The sequence below is a fragment of the Numenius arquata genome, chromosome 2, assembly GCF_964106895.1.
Source record: "Numenius arquata chromosome 2, bNumArq3.hap1.1, whole genome shotgun sequence".
Lineage (NCBI taxonomy): Eukaryota > Metazoa > Chordata > Aves > Charadriiformes > Scolopacidae > Numenius > Numenius arquata.
Window position 1 is genome coordinate 116844515 of NC_133577.1, and position 19097 is coordinate 116863611.

Here is a 19097-nt window from a genome sequence, read left to right on the forward strand (position 1 = left end):
GTAGGGTAGTACTCCACAGTAATCTTCTATAATAAGAAGTGAATACATTTTGGCTGTCAATTTTTGGAAAAAATGGCTGATTGATTGCAGAAGTATTTTAAATTAATGTTTTATTTTTGTTACTTTAAGTCAAATTTCTCATTTATTTATGAAAATGAAAATATTCACCTGTTGATTGGAAGGGAGACAAAACTGTATTTTTCCAATTGATTACCTGTAATTTTGTCATTTACTGAACTGAATTTTAAATGTACTTGAATTGTTGTGATTTCTCTCATAATTAAAAATCTCTTTGTTGCAACTTTGCAGTCACTATGTTTTGGATTGCCTGTTGATAGAGCTATTTCCCTTACTGATACTTAGAACTGGTTGTCTTGTGGAGAGAAGTCATGAAACATGGAGAGTTAAAAGCTCTGAAAGTTTACAAGATGTGTACTTTTGCCAAAAAGCAGAAAAATAAGTTGCAAGATCCATCGTCCTTATAGAGACTGAAGATAAAAGAGCCCTGTTTGGTCATCTAGTCTACTCCCTTCCCAGCACAGGACTATTTGAAACAGTATTTATTGTTGGGGTTTTTGTTGCATTCTTTCTGCTTTTAGAGTGATGATTTCAGTTACCTCATATATTGTGAGTAGAAATGTAAGTACTGTATGTTCTCTTACTTTTGTGCTATTTCTGTTCAGCTTGGCGTGTGGGTGGATTGCAATACACTAACACACCCACCAAGTGCACATAGATGAAATGTGTTGTGCTGTGAACATGAAAATGCAGTTGTTTAGGAAAGATGCGATGCTCCTACTTTTTGAACCTGGAGACCTCTACTAGTTTCCTCCCCAGAGTTACAGTCATCCTGTCAGACTATCTTTATTAATTGCAATCAGAGTCCCACAGCAATCCCTCCTGTCTTGTCTTGCGGAGGCTCTGTCTTGCTGCCTCCTCCCACCATAAGGCTTTGCTGTCAGAGACAAAGCGGCCTGGTATCTTTTAGCCAATAAACAAGCAAAGAGTAATTTGCAGAGGCAGGATTGTAAAAATCAGGTTGCCCACTTGCTTTTCAGAGCAGGTGGGGGTGATTACGCTGGCAACTTCTGGTAGATCAAACTGTCTTAAGACTGCGGGTATGTAATGGTATGCTTACATGATTTAGGCAAACCCAAACTCACTCTGCTGTGCTCCCAGATGGCAAGGGACATTTTAGCTGCGCTCCAGGCCAGGGTGACCAGCTCAAGCTTGGCACCTTGCTGAACACAACATTCTCATTCAGCCTGGAGCACAAGCAGAGCAAGTTCCTGTCTGCTTGAAGTACAGGCAAAGCAAGAATCTGCATGACCATATTACTCTAGGCAGTTTTATCCTAAGGTTAGGGTAGATGAGGCTAAAATCAGTGGGAGCTGTGATTGCCTGTAATTGGAGAAGGTTTCTAAATATGGAATATTGTATTTTATGGAGTAATATGTTTCAGAAAAGTTTGTCTAAAAAAAGGGATCTTTCCAACAGACAAGAGGCTGCAGGCAGATGATATAATGGAGATCTTTCCCACTGTCAGACTTGTAATCAATCATAAAGAGGAAGCACTCAGAAGATGGAGAAGGAGAGTGGGTGTAATGAGGGAGGAAGGAAATAGAGAATTTGAATTGTTTTTTTATTCCCTTAACTAAATGTGGTTGGACTTGTGTCAAACATATTACAGAAGTTGATGAATGAGGTGGAGGCCCAAAATACAGGCTGTAGGCACTGCTCTAGGAGAGCTACTAATCTATCCTTTGCCCACAGCTCATGGTAGAGGCTTGGCTTCTTATCAGGATTTTACCCTGGGCAATGATTGTGGGATTTTCTGATTATCAGGTTTATCTAGTAGAAGCCGCTTGGAAGTTTTTAAGTGCTGTACAGAGAGCACAGTTCTTCCCGGTGTTTTGAAGAATTCTTCCCCAATCTTCTTAAGAAAACATAATGTGACACTTGGTGTATTTTATATATTTCAAAGTTAAAATGCTAAAGACCCAGTAATAGAAGTGAATTTTGAGATTAAAGAGAAGTCGTAAATGCCTCAAAAATTAGTCACCGTGCCAAGGTTCAAATAGTTGTCCCGTGTCCTCAAAGTGCAGGATGTTGATTCACATAAGAGACCTCTGGTACCTGACATGCCAAAAGGCAAAATGAGAGAGGACTTGACATTCTGATCCCAAAAGCAATGGATGACTGTAAACTTAGGACATAAAGAAATTTGTATGAATTTTCTTTGGTGAACAAGGTTTTTAGATTCTGAGTTGTTTTGAGGGAAAAGTCAGCATCAGCTGATATCTGTGATAGAGAGTAGGCAGCCTCTTTCTCACTATCCTGGATCTCAGTAGTATATTGAGATTAATTTACGTTTTCTTAAGTAAATATCTGAGTTATGTAACATTATACATGCTTTTGGAACGTGCACCAGTCACAGAGTACTGGAGCAGTAATATGAGCAGTAATATGTGGGTACTCGGCCAAGTACAAAAGGTTCTTGGGAAGTAACTGGGAAGCTTTGATTTAGCCTGATACTGTTTTTCAGTGCAATGGTGAAACTGGATTTCAGATGTTGTAAAACAACTCTGAATATTTAATTGGATTAACATTTAAATGTAAAGTGACTGATATAAAAATTCTATGACAAACTAATATACGTTATTTCTAAACTTTATTTGTTCTGAGGGTTTACTGAGATCTACCTTTTGGTTAACTGCTACTAAATAGTGTAGCTGGGACTGTGTTATTGTAAAGTATTATTATCTGTCATAATGATGAGTAATATGTACTTGATGACAGGTGTTTTTAGTGCATTATTGTTTAAGAAAATAAATACGAAAAAAGAGCTTAAGTAGAAAAACATAACAATTCATTGTTGTTTCAACCCCTTCCTTCAGTGTCAAATGCTGACATATCCCCATCACTCACTGCTTGTCCCCAGGTGGTCTGGATTTGCTTTTGAAACAGAGTATGGGTGTGGAAAGAAAAACATGTAACTGTCCTCAGAACAGTAAATGTATGTAAGTATATGAGCTTGGTCTCATCTCTTTGAAGGCAAATTTGTATCATCGAGGCTCGTTCTGATTAGTGTTGGCCTCACTTCAAGGATCAGCAAAACATGTCTGGTTCTGCTGCAGAAAGACTGTGTATTAAATTGCTCCGCACTGTCACCCTGATGTTTATGTTAATGTCTGCCTCTCTCACTTGAAGGCACAGGGTCAGTAAGGGTTTATAACTGGCACTCAGGACTGAATTTGCCATCCCAGCTGTGAACTCTTTCAGTCTCCAACATGGCATGTGACAGTAACGTCTGTACTAGTCAGGGAAGGGTGCCTGGGAACACTCCTGGGCACTGGGGCCAGCCAGTGTGGGACAGCCTTCCTCACGCCTGGAAAGGGCTCCTCTGCTCCAAAGCACGTGGCTTCCTGCCAGTGCCCTTTCGGGGATTGTCTCTGCAATATTGCCTCTCCTGAGCCATGGCTGGAGATTATTTGGGAGAGTAGTTGTTGGCCCAGGCGAAAAACTTGCTAATGACTCTCCTAACAGTTAGCAGTACAGATGATCACATGTCAGATCCAGGAACCTTTCCTGGCACTATTTAATTTACTGCTATGGGTGTAGCCAATATGTGAATGAGACCAAACGAGAGTGACATGCAAAATCTGCTCAAGAGGAAGTTTAAAATGCTGACAGATTGGGATATTTTTTTTCTTGCATCTGGAATTCATACTTTCTTACTTCTGATGTAAATAAACCTCTAAGGCAAAAGTTAGGAGATGCGGATTTCTTGTATAGTAACATTGCTTTTGGTCTTAAGATTTTCTTAGATTGCCAAAGCTTCAAAAGATATACTTTCCTAAACATGTTTTTTTTTTTTTGTCTGTAATGCTTGTCAGCCGCGCTTGATTTATTTTCAAATAACATTTGGTGCTTCTACCAGAGTTTTAGTCCTTGAAAAGAGCACAGTTGTCTGTGGTGGTGTGGCTACTTGGCAACACCAAATACTGCTAGATGGGTGCAAGAAAACTCTTGGATATTAACTCTTTTCAGGAGTTCAACACTTTCTTCAGGTAGCCAGGTATTTCTTTCAGCCAACTCAGATGACGCCTTTTTGGATGCCAGTGCAACCAACCCCTTCTGTAATTTAATATTCTATTTTTATTGAATGTAATGGATGGAGATATAGGCTGAGGAGCATCTATCTATCTGTCATGTTCAGATATTTTTAGAGCACTGATCTTTGTAATGCTGATCAGCACCAAATGCATTACATAAGACTAGCATCAAAATATATATAATGGAAAGTCAGCTCTGCTGCAGTTGTTCTTAAATTATTTTTAGTATTGCCCACAAAACTTGTATGGCTCAGTGCATTATCCTGCCATTGTGCTCTGTCTCTACTCTATAGGAATCATATTTAAAGATGAATTTCTCTTCTCTCAGACCTTTTCAATCACAGGTCTCCTTCCTGAGGCTTCAAGTAAGATTGTCATCAGGGATACACATTGCAAAGGTTTTAATAAATACCCACTTTCCACTAGGACTGAAACTGAGACAAACAACTTATCTCTTACTGTCCTTCAATCCAGTTTCATAGAATCATAGAATGGTTAGAGTTGGAAGGGACCTTAAAGATCATTGAGTTCCAACCCCCCTGCCATGGGCAGGGACACCTCCCACTAGAGCAGGTTGCTCAAAGCCCCATCCAGCCTGGCCTTGAACACTTCCAGGGATGGGGCATCCACAACCTCCCTGGGCAACCTGTTCCAGTGCCTCACCACCCTCACAGTAAAGAATTTCCTCCTAATATCTAATCTAAATCTCCCCTCTTCCAATGTAAAACCGTTACCCCTTGTCCTGTCACTACACTTCCTGACAAAGAGTCCCTCTCCGGCTCTCCTGTAGGCTCCCTTCAGATATTGGAAGGCTGCTATGAGGTCTCCCCAGAGCCTTCTCTTCTCCAGGCTGCACAACCCCAGCTCTCTCAGCCTGTCAATATTTAGTTTATATTCGAACTTGTGATTTGCAGGCGTAAGATCCCAAATTCTGCTTCACTTACATCCTCAGCTACTGTTGCATTCTTTAATGCTGCTCGGGTGGCTTAATCTTTTGCAGTTACCCATAATGATGTTTTCAATTTTCCACTTTTAGTGGATATTCAGCATTAATATATCCCTATTAAATATCTCTGGTCCACTAGCTAGCCATTTAGAATAGATTGGAATAGATTATTTGGGAGGGGTTTTGAGTTTAAAGAGGCAGACTGTGAGAAAACAGACCATATTCATCTCATGCTACTCTAGAGAATTTATTTTTGTCTTTTAATTTTTCAGGAAAAAAAAAGTCAATCCTTTCCTTTGAGTATGTTTAAAAACTAGTTTGTAATTACTGAGATTTAAAATAGATCTCAACTTTCTACATATCCATCCCATTGTCATAACTATTTATGATATTGTGGCAGATGAGTCGATTTTTTTGTGTGTGTGATTTCATCTTTGTGGGTTTATGATGTATCTGAAATATGATAGTCAATAGAAAATAGTCTGCTGTTTGTCTTTGGTGATGTAGTTTTTGAAGCTTAATTCTACCATGCTATGGCTTAACAGGTCTTCTGATATCTCTTCCTGAGATTACAATTATAGAATCATCTCATGCTATTCAGGCATTGAAAGCATCAGTGTTACTAATGTACTGAGAAACGGCTCATTTTAAGTGTAGGGTATGAGTATCTGATCAGGTACGTTTTTCAGATTTGTGTGAGAAACCAGCTGCGGTAATTGTTTCTGACTTCATCTGAATTTCACTCCATTAAACCGAACTGAATGTGAGATAAACTGGGGAGTGAGCTAATTACACTGGCTGGCCTGCCTTCAATCATAGAATCAAAATTAAATGTGCTGTGATCTTGGTTTATATTTTTACTGTTTATAAACAATCTCTAATGTATTAATGCTTCTCCTTGGTTTGTAAACCTCATTACCATAAAGACAATGAGGAAAGAAAATGCTAAAAGGCCAGGTAGAATAGAAAAACAACAATTAATTCAGCTTAAACTCTGAGCTGAGAAAGAGACAGCGTCTTTACAAGGTATTTTCGTAGTATTTGTTATGCTTGATCAGGGGAATGAAGATTTAAATAAGCTTTATGTTTTCAGTTGGTTATTTAGATTATAAGCAATATGAGTGGCACATTTTTTTCAAGAATCTAAAAGGCTAAGTGTATTATAGCTGATCCAGAGACTACATTGCAACGTCTTGGCTCAATCAGTGAAATTGTTAAGAAAAGCAGAAATACAAAGAAAAATGGGATTTAGAATTTAAAACATTGCAATAATAAAACAGTTGGATGAGAAGGATTGGTTCTTATGTTTCTCTGAGTATTCGTGGAGATAGGATTTTTTTCTGAACCTTTCAGTCTCTACTTAGTGGTTGACTAGGAAAAGGCAGAAAGGAGCTGCACTAAAGTTCTCTGTTGCTTTTGCCCCTGTCTGGCTAGTGGCAAGGAAAAATATCCGTAACATGTTGCAAGAGCTGTTGATCTAGGAGGGCTGTAATTCTGATTTCTTCTTATGGAAATGAAAAAAATGAAGAGGAAAGCATTTGTTAGGCTGTCATACGTATTGCTAAGGAGAAATATACCTTACATTAACCAAAACCATTGGTTTGCTCACTTAATTTATTCAAGTTCCCCAAACGAAATATGGTATACTAGCAAGAAAACTTATGTGAGCTGCATCTCCGTTAGGATGTTTATTGGTATTTGCTGACATAACTATGTGGTTCGGAGTATCTGTGTTGTTGGTTTTTTGTCCACCCATACTCTTACTTGACATAGCTAAACTTAGCTATCTGAATAATTCAACCAAGTAGGGGAGAACAGAGCAGAGAGGGAGAGAGACAAGATTTCCTGGAATCACATTCTTCCAGTGAAGGGAAAATACTGTTCATGCATTAAAATTTTGGCACCAGATTTAAACTCCAGCAAATTTATGAGGCCTGTGATGGTTTTGAATTGAAAAGCATGATGAATTCTCATTGTAATGACATAAAGTGAATTTCTGATTGCCTTTTTTATTATGTGGTCTTACAAGAATTAATCCATGTCTGGTATTAGATGGTGTTATATTGAATTGTGAGCTTTCATTTGCGGGTGAATCACTATTCAGGACATATTCCAACAATGAGATATGTCTGACAGTTCCAGGGAAATGTATCTAGTCCTCCTGTCTAAATGTCGAATATTGTGAACTTCAGATGGAAGTATGAAATGTAATAAGCTCACAAATCGTCAAGAACACTAGTGAAATGACACTTCAGGAAAGGTTTTCTGTAACTAACAGGTCAGTTACAATGGTGTAAGTAATGTGAAAGATTATATTTTCCCCAATTCTTTTTGAGATACGTGAATTAATTGTATTATACCAATACCTTGAAGACATGGTGTTACTGTCATTGAAAAACTTGTATCTGTGCTATTTAAATGAGAGGACCCAAAAATATGAATTCAATATTTGGCACATTAAAGGAATTCATTAATAGGTATTTAAATAGAATATGTGGGAGGCTATTATATACTAAAATAATTTAAGAATAATTACTATTTCACTGTACAGTAATAAAAGCTAAAGATGGCAGTAGGTCTAATTTAAAAACAATCAGAAGTCAGCTAAGGTATTGTGATTTATTTTTTTTTATGGAAAGATCAGAAGAGTTTTGTTAAAGCAGTCATTAGGAAGCTACTTATATTGGTCAGTGAATACTTGGAAATGTCGAACTGAGAATTCACTTTTCAAAGTGACTTTTAAGTTTAAACTTTTAAAAATTGAATTAAAAATATAGAGGAGAAAGTTGCATTAAAAAATAACTTCATGAAACATTTTCTTCATTCTCATGTTGTCTTTTGCTGGTTAGATCGTGACTCACATAACAAATGTGTGATTCTTATTTTTTTTTTTAAGAGATACTGGCTAAACTCCAGAAAAAATCATCCAAGGATAAAAGGCTGGTTTTGAGAGTACTGTGTACTTAGTTTTATCTTGCTGGGAAAGCATCACATTTGATGTGATGCTACACATCAAAACCCTAAAAGACTTCTTTAGATCTAGCACGTAATTTTGCTAACAGGTAGAAAAAGAGCAAGATTGCATAATCCTTACAGTATTTTGTTACAGTGTGCTCTAAGTTATTTCATACCAAATTAAATTCTATGATTCAGGAATGGATTTGGTTAAATATATGTTGATATGGTAAGGCTTTGGTATTTTGCAATATGGGATCAACTGGTCATGATTTAACCCCAGCTGGCAGCTAGAACCACACAGCCGCTTGCTCAATCCTCACAGGTGTGATGAGGGAGAGAATCAGAAGAGTGAAAGTGAGGAAAAACTTGTGGGTTGAGATAAAGACAGTTTTAATAGGTAAAGTAAAAGCTGCGCACACAAGCAAAGCAAGGAATTCATTCACTACATCTCACAGGCAGGCAGGGGTTCAGCCATCCCCAGGAAAGCAGGGCTCCATCACGCGTAATGGTTACTTGGGAAGACAAACACCATCACTCTGAACATCCCCCCCTTTCTTTTTCTTCCCCCAGCTTTATATGCTGAGCATGATGTCATATGGTATGGAATAGCCCTTTGGTCAGTTGGGGTCAGCTGTCTCAACTGTGTCCCCTCCCAACTCTTTGCACCCCCAGCCTGTTCGCTGTCAAGGCAGAGTAAGAAGCAGAAGAGGCCTTGAGAACTTAGCAACAACTCAAAACATCAGTGTTGTGCCAACACGATTTTCATCCCAAATCCAAAACATAGCACTGTACCAGCTGCTAGTAAGAAAGTCGACTTCATCCCAGCCAAAACCATGACACAACTCTAATGAGAGTTGGACAATGTAAACCTCATTTGTAACCTTCTGCAGGGTAGAAGTATTCTGATCTCAATTAACGCCTGGACTCGATACCAAAAAAGGCAGATGGCAATTAAATAAGTTGATTATATTTCTTAGGTGTAGGTGAATATCACCCAGTCACGTTGGACCCATCTCATGTGTCTTGGGGATGGATGTCTGCACTTCACCTCTGGAGATGCATTCTCAGTAGTTGGTTGGGACCAACAGCTATTGGGATGACATAAAATATGATTAATCATTCAGTCATTAATTTGGCAAGCATGAAAAATTCAGTAAACTGTTACAGTCAGAGGTATCAGGATCAACACACATTGTCCTTGAAATCCTCCTCAGATTTGGGCTAACTGGATAAACCTGAATCTGAGAAAATGTCAAATACAAGGGGCATAATTTTTGGAAGTTGAGAAATTATTCCAAGTGCTTCAGGTTTAGGATTCTCTGTGATTCCTTAAAGGAACTGTTTTTAGGTCCTTTCTGATAGCAGAGCTGTTTTAAAGCATCTCATTACTTAATGTCCATGAACTGTTACTGACTTTTGATTATTTTGTACAGTGCTTTTCTTCTCAGATAATTCGAAGACTTAGAGTTAAATCCTGTCTTTTCTGTTACAGAAAGACCATTTACTGTTTTCCTTCCATTTCTTCTGCTTTTGAAAATATTAAGGAAGACAAAAAAAAAAGAACCCAAAACAAACCAGAAATGCCCCCAAGGGAATGGTTTGGTGATTGCTGTTGTTCTAGCATGAATAGTATGAGTGTGACGTTCAGTCTTTTTTCTTGGTCAAGGACTTAACAGTTCCTTCAAATTTTTCTTTCCAAAATAATGATCGTGGTTTTTATAAGATTTTGAATGCCTTCACCATAGAGCTCCATTTCTGTATTCCTAGAATATAAAATTTTTGTTTTTCTGGGGAAGCTAAAAAAAAAAAAAAAAAAGAGATATTCTGGAAGCTACAAGAATGTCCTGAGAGTGCATGTTTTTATGTATATTTTAAGTTATTGCCTGAACTCACAGCTTATTTCTTTCTTCATATCTTGAAATATTTAATCTTCTTTGCAAAATTAGAAGTCATTCTAAGAACATAAATTCCTATTTATGATTTATTCTTAAATTTTAGTTTATTTTTTTTAAAGCAGAACATTCATTTTAATTTATCCTCATCTGTCAAGGACCTTATCTGCGCTGACACATTCATTCAAATCCTACACTTCAAACCTCTAAATTATGTCTCTTTTTTTTTGCAAATTGCCCTCTAAGTAGCTAATATATGAGGTGGCATAGCTAGTGGAGTTCAGATTATTACAGACTTTTCTGCTAAACAGTGTCGTATTTTTACAAAAAGAGCAAGCTGATTCTTGTATACTTTTGTGTTTCTTAGGTGGAAAGAGATTGTAAAATGCTCCTTCTGCCATATGGAAAATATTAAACCTAATAGTAAATCATCCCAATTATTTGTAGCTTATGGGAGAAATCCCAGGGCCGAGCCCTATTGACTCAGAAACTCTGTAAATGGATTCTGTGCTTTATAGTAAGTTGTTACGATCAGGCAGGAGGCCAAGTACCAGATGGATTGATTGCTTTCTGCCAGAGGTATGGCCACATCAGCTGCCTCTATTAGGAATGTATTTATTCCTGAAAATGTCAGCTTGACAATTGGAGTTCAATTTGTGCTATCAAAACACATTAGTCTCGTGATCCTAGAGTTAGATCAAAGGCTTTGTTGAGAGGCACTACTTTTGTCTTATTTTGATTTAAAATCTTCTCCATACTCCTTCTAAATTATGATGCTGTTTCCTGCTCTTTAGAGGGTGGGTTTGCTGAGGCTGTTTTAGAGTACAGAAATCAAATAAACGGAGTTTTCCAAAACTGTCAGTAAGGATGTACACAAGATCTTAGCTACTTAGCGTGAAACTGAGCTTTTTCACAAAATGTTCAGTCTGTGAAGGGATTGGTAACAAACTAGCTCGCAAATCAGTGAGTGTCTCTTCTGAGCTGCCACCTGTTGAAAGAGGGGAAGTTAGTCACTTTGAAACACTAAACAAATTATAGGAAAAGATGTATCAGTAGTCTGAGCTTTTCTTCAAGAAAAAGACAAACTCAGTTAGCATTTTTTTATAACCGAGGGAGAACTGATGATTTGATTCATGTCCTAATCTAAATTCTACATTGATTGCTTCGTGGTGAAAACAAGAATTTAAACCGAAAGCAATCTTATCATAGCACATGTCTCAACATGTGAGATCAAATCCATGCTGTCAAATTACATGTCTGTTCTTAGGTATTAAACATAGAAAAATGTAAAATCCAGAACACTTGATCTAGTTATTTCCGAGACATATTTTCAAGGCAATCTCGTGCAAAGGGGCGCAAATACATTTATAAGGTGAGAATTCACCTGACAGCTTCAGGCAGTATAGATACTTGTGCATATCTGCGGTACTGCTTTAGATTCCCTTTATAGTTAGCAGAGGGAAATGGGTACATACAGGATGCATTCGCTCTCTCCCTAAAGCAGGGTCTCGAAAATAGGCTGGATTAATTACTCAATAAAGTGCTTATTTCTCTACATTTTTACATATGTGATTTCCTGCATGTGGTCAGGTGAATCATTCCAGAAATTTTCTGCATTGTGCAACTTACTGACCCGATATGAGGCACCTGTAATCTCTGCAGGTGAAGCAGTATAACCACGTTAGTGTACTGAAGGATACAAACTAAAAGAGACTGTTTTCCAGAAGGACTTCTGAATTTAGTGAGAGCACAGTGCCAGTTATGGCTTACAATTTTTCAACCATGTCAGTCTGAAGCAAGTCAGATTGGCCTTCAGTCAGCTTTTTCCTCTTTGTGACATGTTTTTTGTGTATCAGCTTCTACAAGTGTCTTTTTTTGTTCAGTTAAACTATGCAATCTGCTAGTTAGTCCTCAGATTATGTTGAATTAGATTCAAAGAAAAAAAAAAAGTCTTCTAACCAGCTTCCTTCAACTAGTCAGCTATTGGATTGAACCTGCAAATTTCAACCTCTGACCTTAGAGAGTGTCCTCATATACATGTCAGAAAGGCAGTAGCTCCGTGTTTCTTTCTCATTTTAGTTTAACAACTGCCCTTTGAGTTTTCTTGAAGTGCTGTGTGGGGCAGAAGTTCATGTTCAAATTCTTGAGGGTACCACAAGACACAACCCTTGTCCTACTGCCTGGATGCATGACAAAAGTCCTGGCTAATATTCGCTGGTGGGAGACTTCTCTTCCTTATTCTTCTCCTCACTTGCATCTCATGTGCTGGCAGCTCCTGTTAGCAAAGGGAGCTCATACTGGTGTGTCACCATGGTAGAACTGGCCACTTGCTGGGGAATGGGGTGCCCGTGCTTTGCTAGTGCCCATGAAATTGCTGTAAATAGTAGACAGCCTTCAAGGTAAAAGTGGAAACAGTTTACCCAACTAAAGTGAAGACTGTAAGAAATCAATTGCTCTACTTGAAGACAGCTACAGAAAAGTGGAACAGTTACAGTCCTCGTTATGGGTGCAAGTTACCTCTGGGGAGATTCCAGTTGGACAGAAGAGGAAAATTTTTCACTATGAGAACAATCAGCCATTGAAATAATCTCCCCAGGGAAATGGTGGGTTCCCCAACATTGGACACTTTTAAGATTCAGCTGGACAGGGTGCTGGGCCATCTTGTCTAGACCGTGCTTTTGCCAAGAAAGGTTGGACCAGATGATCCTTGAGGTCCCTTCCAACGTGTGGTATTCTGTGTTTCTATTGTTACTGCTCATTCAGGTCTGGCTTCAGCATGGTTTCTTTTCCTCTGTTTTCTTTTCAGATAGCAGGCTCAAGCCAGACCAGCTCCCAGGGTGACTGGTGGTTCCCTGGAGACGAGATATGGTCCTTCAGCTAAGCTTTGTCTTTCACTGAATTTCACTGAATTTTCACTGAATTTTTTTAGAGTTGGAAGGGACCATAAAGATCATCTAGTCCAACTCCCCTGCTGAAGCAGGATTGCCCAGAGCATGTTAGAGCATGTTACTCAGGACTGCATCCAGGCGAGTCCTGAAAATCTCCAAAGAAGGGGACTCCACAACCTCCCTGGGCAGCCTGTTCCAGGGCTCTGTCACCCTCACTGTGAAGAAGTTTTTTCTCATATTTGAGTGGAACCTCCTATGTTCCTTGTTGTTTCTTTCCCAAAATAGATTCTGATTTGGGATGAAGTCACCCCTTCTGTCCTTCCGATTTCTGCTTAGCATAAATTCACCCTCCTGGCCTTTAGCATTTCTGGATAAATCTAACTGATTGAAAAGGTATCAGATTTTATCTCTAGTGCCCTCATCAGAAAGAAGGCCCTTGTACTGTGTCTATCAGCTGAGTGGATGTGGCCAGGCTTCACACTTGTTTGACTTAAACTATTTACACAGTGCAATCCCCAGTGGGCAGGTAACAGAGGAAGTGTTACATTACCACTATGCTTAAATGCATAACCTGTGTGCCGCACAGAACTTCAAAAGTACTTGCTATATATGAATATATGTGTATGAATGCTATTGAATATGAATTTTTGATAAAACCAGGTATGATGGAAGAGAAATTGAGGGGTGATTTGTGTCTAACGTGAATGGGCCATAAGCATAGTTTGTTGGAACTCAGGGGACACAATGATGGCATTTTCCTACCTGGATGCATGATTGTACAATGGATAATAGAGGTGTCAAGAGCTGAGCCTGAGTCACTGGAATATTGGAATAGTGATAAACTACCTGAAATGCAGGTATATGCCCGTGGCAAAGTGTATGAACTCTGTTGATACTCAACATGAACTCTGTTGATCAGAGCTCAGTGCAGAAGCTTCTTGCCTCTAGGCAAGGTCATAGAAATCATTGCGGTAACAGCAAGAGATGGGGACAACCACCTGAGACTTCTACTGCAGATGGTAGGACACACCTACCCATGTAGGTGCCGGATGTTCCCATGATGGTAGAGCACACCAGCACATGGAGGTGTCAGGTGTTCCATGTCACACCTCCAGGAGAAGCAGTGCTAGGGAGCCCTGGGCTGCCCAGTTCCTGCCACTAGTTAGAAGAGTTGAGTTTTCCAAGCCTTGTTGTTTTAGACCAGTGATTTTATTTTAAGATACACAAGGGATCAACACATCTAGCTGTCAAAGTTCAAATTGATTAATTTTAGGGAATTTAATATGGTAAACAATTTAAAAAGATTGGTTACTTTTAAGTAATTTTTAGACTTTACCTGTGAAGCTGCTGTGCACTGTTGCTGACTGCAAGAGTTGCTTGTTCCTGCAAAAGGGTTATGTTTATACTTGTATTTGTTTTACTTATTGGTTAAGATTTTCTACCAGCAGAAGAGACACAGTTTGATGATTTCATAATGTTTAAGAGAAAGAAATTGTGAGACATTTACAGTGAAGCCTAAGGAACTGAAATTTAAGTGACTAGGATGTAAAATTTTATTGTCTTAGTATTGTCTTTTATGTTTAATCATTGTAAATGTGCAAAAAACCCAACTGAGTTGAATAGTCTATGCAGTGCTTATAAAGGTGTGAACAAAGGGGTATTGGGATCTGGGAGTGTGGTCAGCTGGATGGACAGGGTGTTTCTCTGCACAGCTGTTTTCTTATTAATCTGTGAAGGTGTAAGTATGAGAAGCAGAATGCTTAAAACCAGTCAAGTCTGTCAAATGGAAATATCAGGAAGGAAACGGAAATGTATGTAGCTCACATGGCTGTTCTCATCAGTAAGGCAGGAAAATGCTGAGATGATACATTGTCAGCTAGCCTAAAGATGCATTCCGATGTCAAATAGTTTAAGACACATTGGGAAAGATTTTTCCCTCTGCAAAGGCTTCAGAAACCTGTTTGTACTGAAATAATCCCTAAATTTGAAGAAAGGGGAATGAACTGATATTGTCACCTCAGCGTTGTGAATAAATTTGTGTTCCTGCGTGTCCTGGTTTGAGGACTTCGCAAGAACTTGTCTAAAACTTCATTATTAGCAGTGCTGGCAAATACTAGATAACTTTGCTTGCATGGTATCTGTGTTTATGCTGAGTGGGAGCAATGGGAAGTACAGGAATAGACTTTCACTAGTAAAGATTCACTGTTTCCCATAACTTAAAAATTTTCATGTTATATTTGTTCTTTTTGTTCTTAAACAGTTGTTACTGTATATTCAGTTTTAGTTTAGGAGCTTTCTTTCCTACAACTGCGTTTAAAGGCACACTTCATAAAAATCTCTTGATGACTTGTTCAATGAGTTGAATATATTTTTACTGAGAGACTTTTGGAGCTAGGCATCCTCAGGAGTTTCCTGGAGGATAATTTTGTATCCTGAAATGTAGATAACTAGTCAGATAATTATATCTCGGTAAAGCCTTCTATTAATAGCCATTCTTGCTCTAATATTTAGATGTACTTCTTCTGGAATTCACATAGCCTTTTGTCAATTCTTTCTATTTCTGCAGCTTTCAGTGCACAAGAAAATTTCCACTTGCTTCCCAATTACAATTTATTTTAATTTAAATTATAAACATATGCTGTGATATCCTTATGGGACTGTTCTGTCATTAATTGCTATTTATGTATCACCCTGGAATTTTGATTTCTGTGATAATGATAAAAAAATGCATGCTTTGAGGAGTTTAAATATGAAGAAATATTTTTTTTTTTTATTTTTGCTAAAGGATAGACGCATAGAACCCTTTTTCATGACAGGACTAGCAGTTTTGGTCCTTGCAGTTCAATTTTCCTGTTGATTGCAAGCCACTAATATGTAACAAGCTGTAAGCAATCCATTTGAAGAAACAGAGTTTTTAAGAGGAGGCTTGAACGGTTGTCAGAAGGACTGAGAGCATACAGAAAAGCATACCCTTTTCAGTTCTGCTGCTGCTCATTTATATTGTGTCCTTGGGTATGTGACTTGACCTGATTCTTAAATTACAAAGTTGAAGTTATGCTGGGACTAGGTATCTTCAAGAGATCAGTGTCTGAGTGCTGTGGTTTGGGAGCTGAGACAGCAGTCTGACACGGTTACTGTTCCTGTTTCAGTTTGTATTGTCTGGAGATGGAAATCATGAATCAAGACAAGAGTTAAATGGAACAACATTTGTACTGCAGACCTATGGCTTTCTGCCATGGTCTAAGTTTAGTTTACTATAATTTTGCAGTGATGCACTATTTAAAGAGTTGGTACTCTTTTAACAATTTCTGCAATCACTGCAGCTGTCTACTCAAGGAGATGCCAGCCAGGTGATTGGACCGCTCACAGAGGGACAGCGGAGGAACGTGGCTGTAGTTAATTCGCTATACAAACTGCACCAATCAGTTCTGAAGGTAGGCTTCCTTTGGTATTTCTCTTCTTGACATAATGTTAACTTCATTGCTCTGTCGTATGCATATTCCCCATTAGCTGATGAGAGCTCTGACAAATACAGCCCAATTTGGGGTTAAGAGCTGCACCTTGCTATGCGTTTGTACAACTCTTTGAGACTTGCTTGGCTCTTGTAAGCACTGATATGTGACAAATTGTCAACATTAGAAGAGGAGTGAAAGATGTGTCTACAGAGAATAATCGCATCTCACCCTCACTGCTTTCCCACGGTTGTGGCCAAACTGAAAAGGGAAGTGAAGAAGGAGTGAAACCAGAAAAAGCAGCACCTCACAAATATCTCCGTGTGTTGTTGCTGTGACCAAAGTCTGGCCTGGAAATGTTGTCACAACTAAGCACAGCTATGAATAATTCAAATTTACTGGCTTAGTGATGCCAATGGTTACACAGTAAATTAAAACAAACAGATATAGCATTAGTTGTAGTTAATTGTGTTTAAATCCTAGCCTGATTAGAAAAAAGAACATGAGTACTCCTGACTCTGGATATGTTTAAAGAATGTTAAAAAATGCTAAAAAGCCTATAAAATTTGCTTGGATTTTGCAAACAGATGGTAGATAACTTTTAAGTCTGCTTTTTCTGATGTATTTAGTAATGAACCTCATGTGCCTTAGTGTTGGAGGGAGATCTGATATGATTCAGTCTTTGAGTTCAGTACTTATCAGGCTTAAAAATACTATTGTATAGCATGTTCATAACTGTAAGGAAATTAGTAGAATATGCCTTCAGCTCATTCCTTGACTTTCAATTCTAATATTGTTGTAGCTGTACATAAACAGCTATTTAACATGTAGTGTTATAATAGTCATAATACTGAGAAAGAACAGCCATTCTTTCAAATATTTCCTGTAGAGCTGCTTGTATAGTTCTCCATAAATTCTATACTTAGCTGTGGGAGAATACACCATTTATTTTTATTCTGATTCTGTTAACCCTTCAGCTAAATTTCAGCTGAACTCAATTGAATCATTTCTTTGCCAAGGCAGAAGCAGAGTCCATAGGAAATTTGAAAGCAAAGGACGCATACTGGTACATTGAAAAGTCTGTCTGTATAAAACACATTTAATAGTTATCTATACCTATGTAAACCACTCATTACTAAGGATAACTCAGTATGTTTTTAAATGAAATGAAATGTTATGGATTCTAATAATTTGCTGAATGTTGACTATTCACAATTACTTTAAAATTTTTAGGTCATTACCAATCAGAGCTCATTTCCAGCAGCTGCTGAGCAAACAGTCACAACTGCCTTAAAGGTAATTGAATGTCCATATGCTGCAGGGAGAGGGCTGAGCTTTGCTTTGTTTGTTACACTTTAAATGGGCACTTGTTTTCCCTGGTATTATTTTTGTGTCAGTATATGGTAGTCAAAGGTATCCAAATATTCTGAAAATTGTATTTTGTTGTATCTGCAGCTACATGTATGTTTCACGTGCCAAATCACTGCTCCAGTAGCGTTTATGTTCAAGAATATTCCCGTAATGGTCAGAACCCAAATGTCATCTGACTGTGAAAATGAATGTCTTTCTCTGCAGCATTCACACAGCAATAACTGGATCCTTCATCATCCCCCTGTCCTCCCTGACACACACATAAAATTAAGATTTTTATGCTACCCGGTGCTGTTGTGGGGGTCAATGTGGTTGGCCATGCAGCCCTCTGTGGATGACATCTATCCACATCTGTCCTGCCGTGCACTACCCTGGGAGGGGTTGTGTGCAGAGGAAGGAAGGGCAGCTGGTGTGTCTGGGGAATAAACAGCTGAACCAAGTGTGGCCACCAACACACACACATTTACAAACCAGGAGCGCCAGATTGCTGTGCACCTTTTTGAAGGAAGGCTTTACGTAGAAGTAGTAAACAGCTTTATTTCTGTACTTTACTGGTAAAATCAATTAAAGAGAAATGTTATCTTTTGTCCTTCTATTTAGCAGTTTCTAATGCAGAATAATAAAAAGCACTGTTGAAATTGACTGTTTGTCAAGGTATTTTTGAGGTGTCAAAATGCAAATGCTTCTAGTTTATGTTTCCTTACTTCTGCCTTTTTCTTATTCTATTTTAGGCAGTCCATGATCTAATGGGTAGTGCTGTTCAACCATTACTGAACTCTGTAGGAGATTCAGTAGAAGCTATTATCATCACTATGCACCAGGAAGATTTTTCTGGGTAACTAGAAATATTTTTTAAATTTACCATTGCTTTAGTAAGATGTCCTGCATATGCATAATAGATTGTTATTGCCACAATGTCCTTGGAGCAAGAGCACTTGTTTATTGAGGAGAAGGCAATGCTTTATGGTCAGTGAACACAGAGAGCAAAATTACACCTATCTATTGAAACAAATTAAGTATGTGGCATCTGTCTTCTTCCCCCCTTTTTTTTTTTACTGTTGAGTAAAATCCATTTTAAATAGAAAAATAAAGCCAAGCAGAGGCCATTTTTGTGCTTAAAAAACACCTTTTGTTTTCAAAACTTATTTTTTGTGGACAGTCTTCAAAACTGTCAATATTCTTGTTTCTCAAAATAAAGTATATAACCTCTGAATCAAAATTACACAGAAAATTTTCAAAAGTATTAAATATGAAATGATTCAAAAAATATTCTTTATTGAAAGCTCAGATTTAGTGTATTATGCTGTATTCCTGAGCATTTTGATTAAAATTTCCAATATTCTTTATCTGCAAAGATCTTGAGTCCTATCTGTAATTGAGACTTCCTTCTTGAGTGTTATTTTGGTTGTTATCTCTGTTCTGACATAGCTTATCATCAGATGTCCTGTTTTCTGTCTTGGAAATTCACTGAAAAT

The 19097-nt window shown here is 38.1% G+C and overlaps 1 protein-coding gene across 1 annotated transcript in view; it reads left to right on the plus strand.

Annotated features, from left to right (window-relative positions):
• COG5 (component of oligomeric golgi complex 5) overlaps window positions 1-19097 on the plus strand; it is a 194602-nt gene that overhangs the window by 153131 nt on the left and 22374 nt on the right. Inside the window, exons 15-17 of the mRNA XM_074168160.1 lie at window positions 16123-16233; window positions 17485-17547; window positions 18354-18457. Coding sequence (XP_074024261.1) covers window positions 16123-16233; window positions 17485-17547; window positions 18354-18457 — 278 coding nt within the window. The remainder of the gene's footprint in view (window positions 1-16122; window positions 16234-17484; window positions 17548-18353; window positions 18458-19097) is intronic.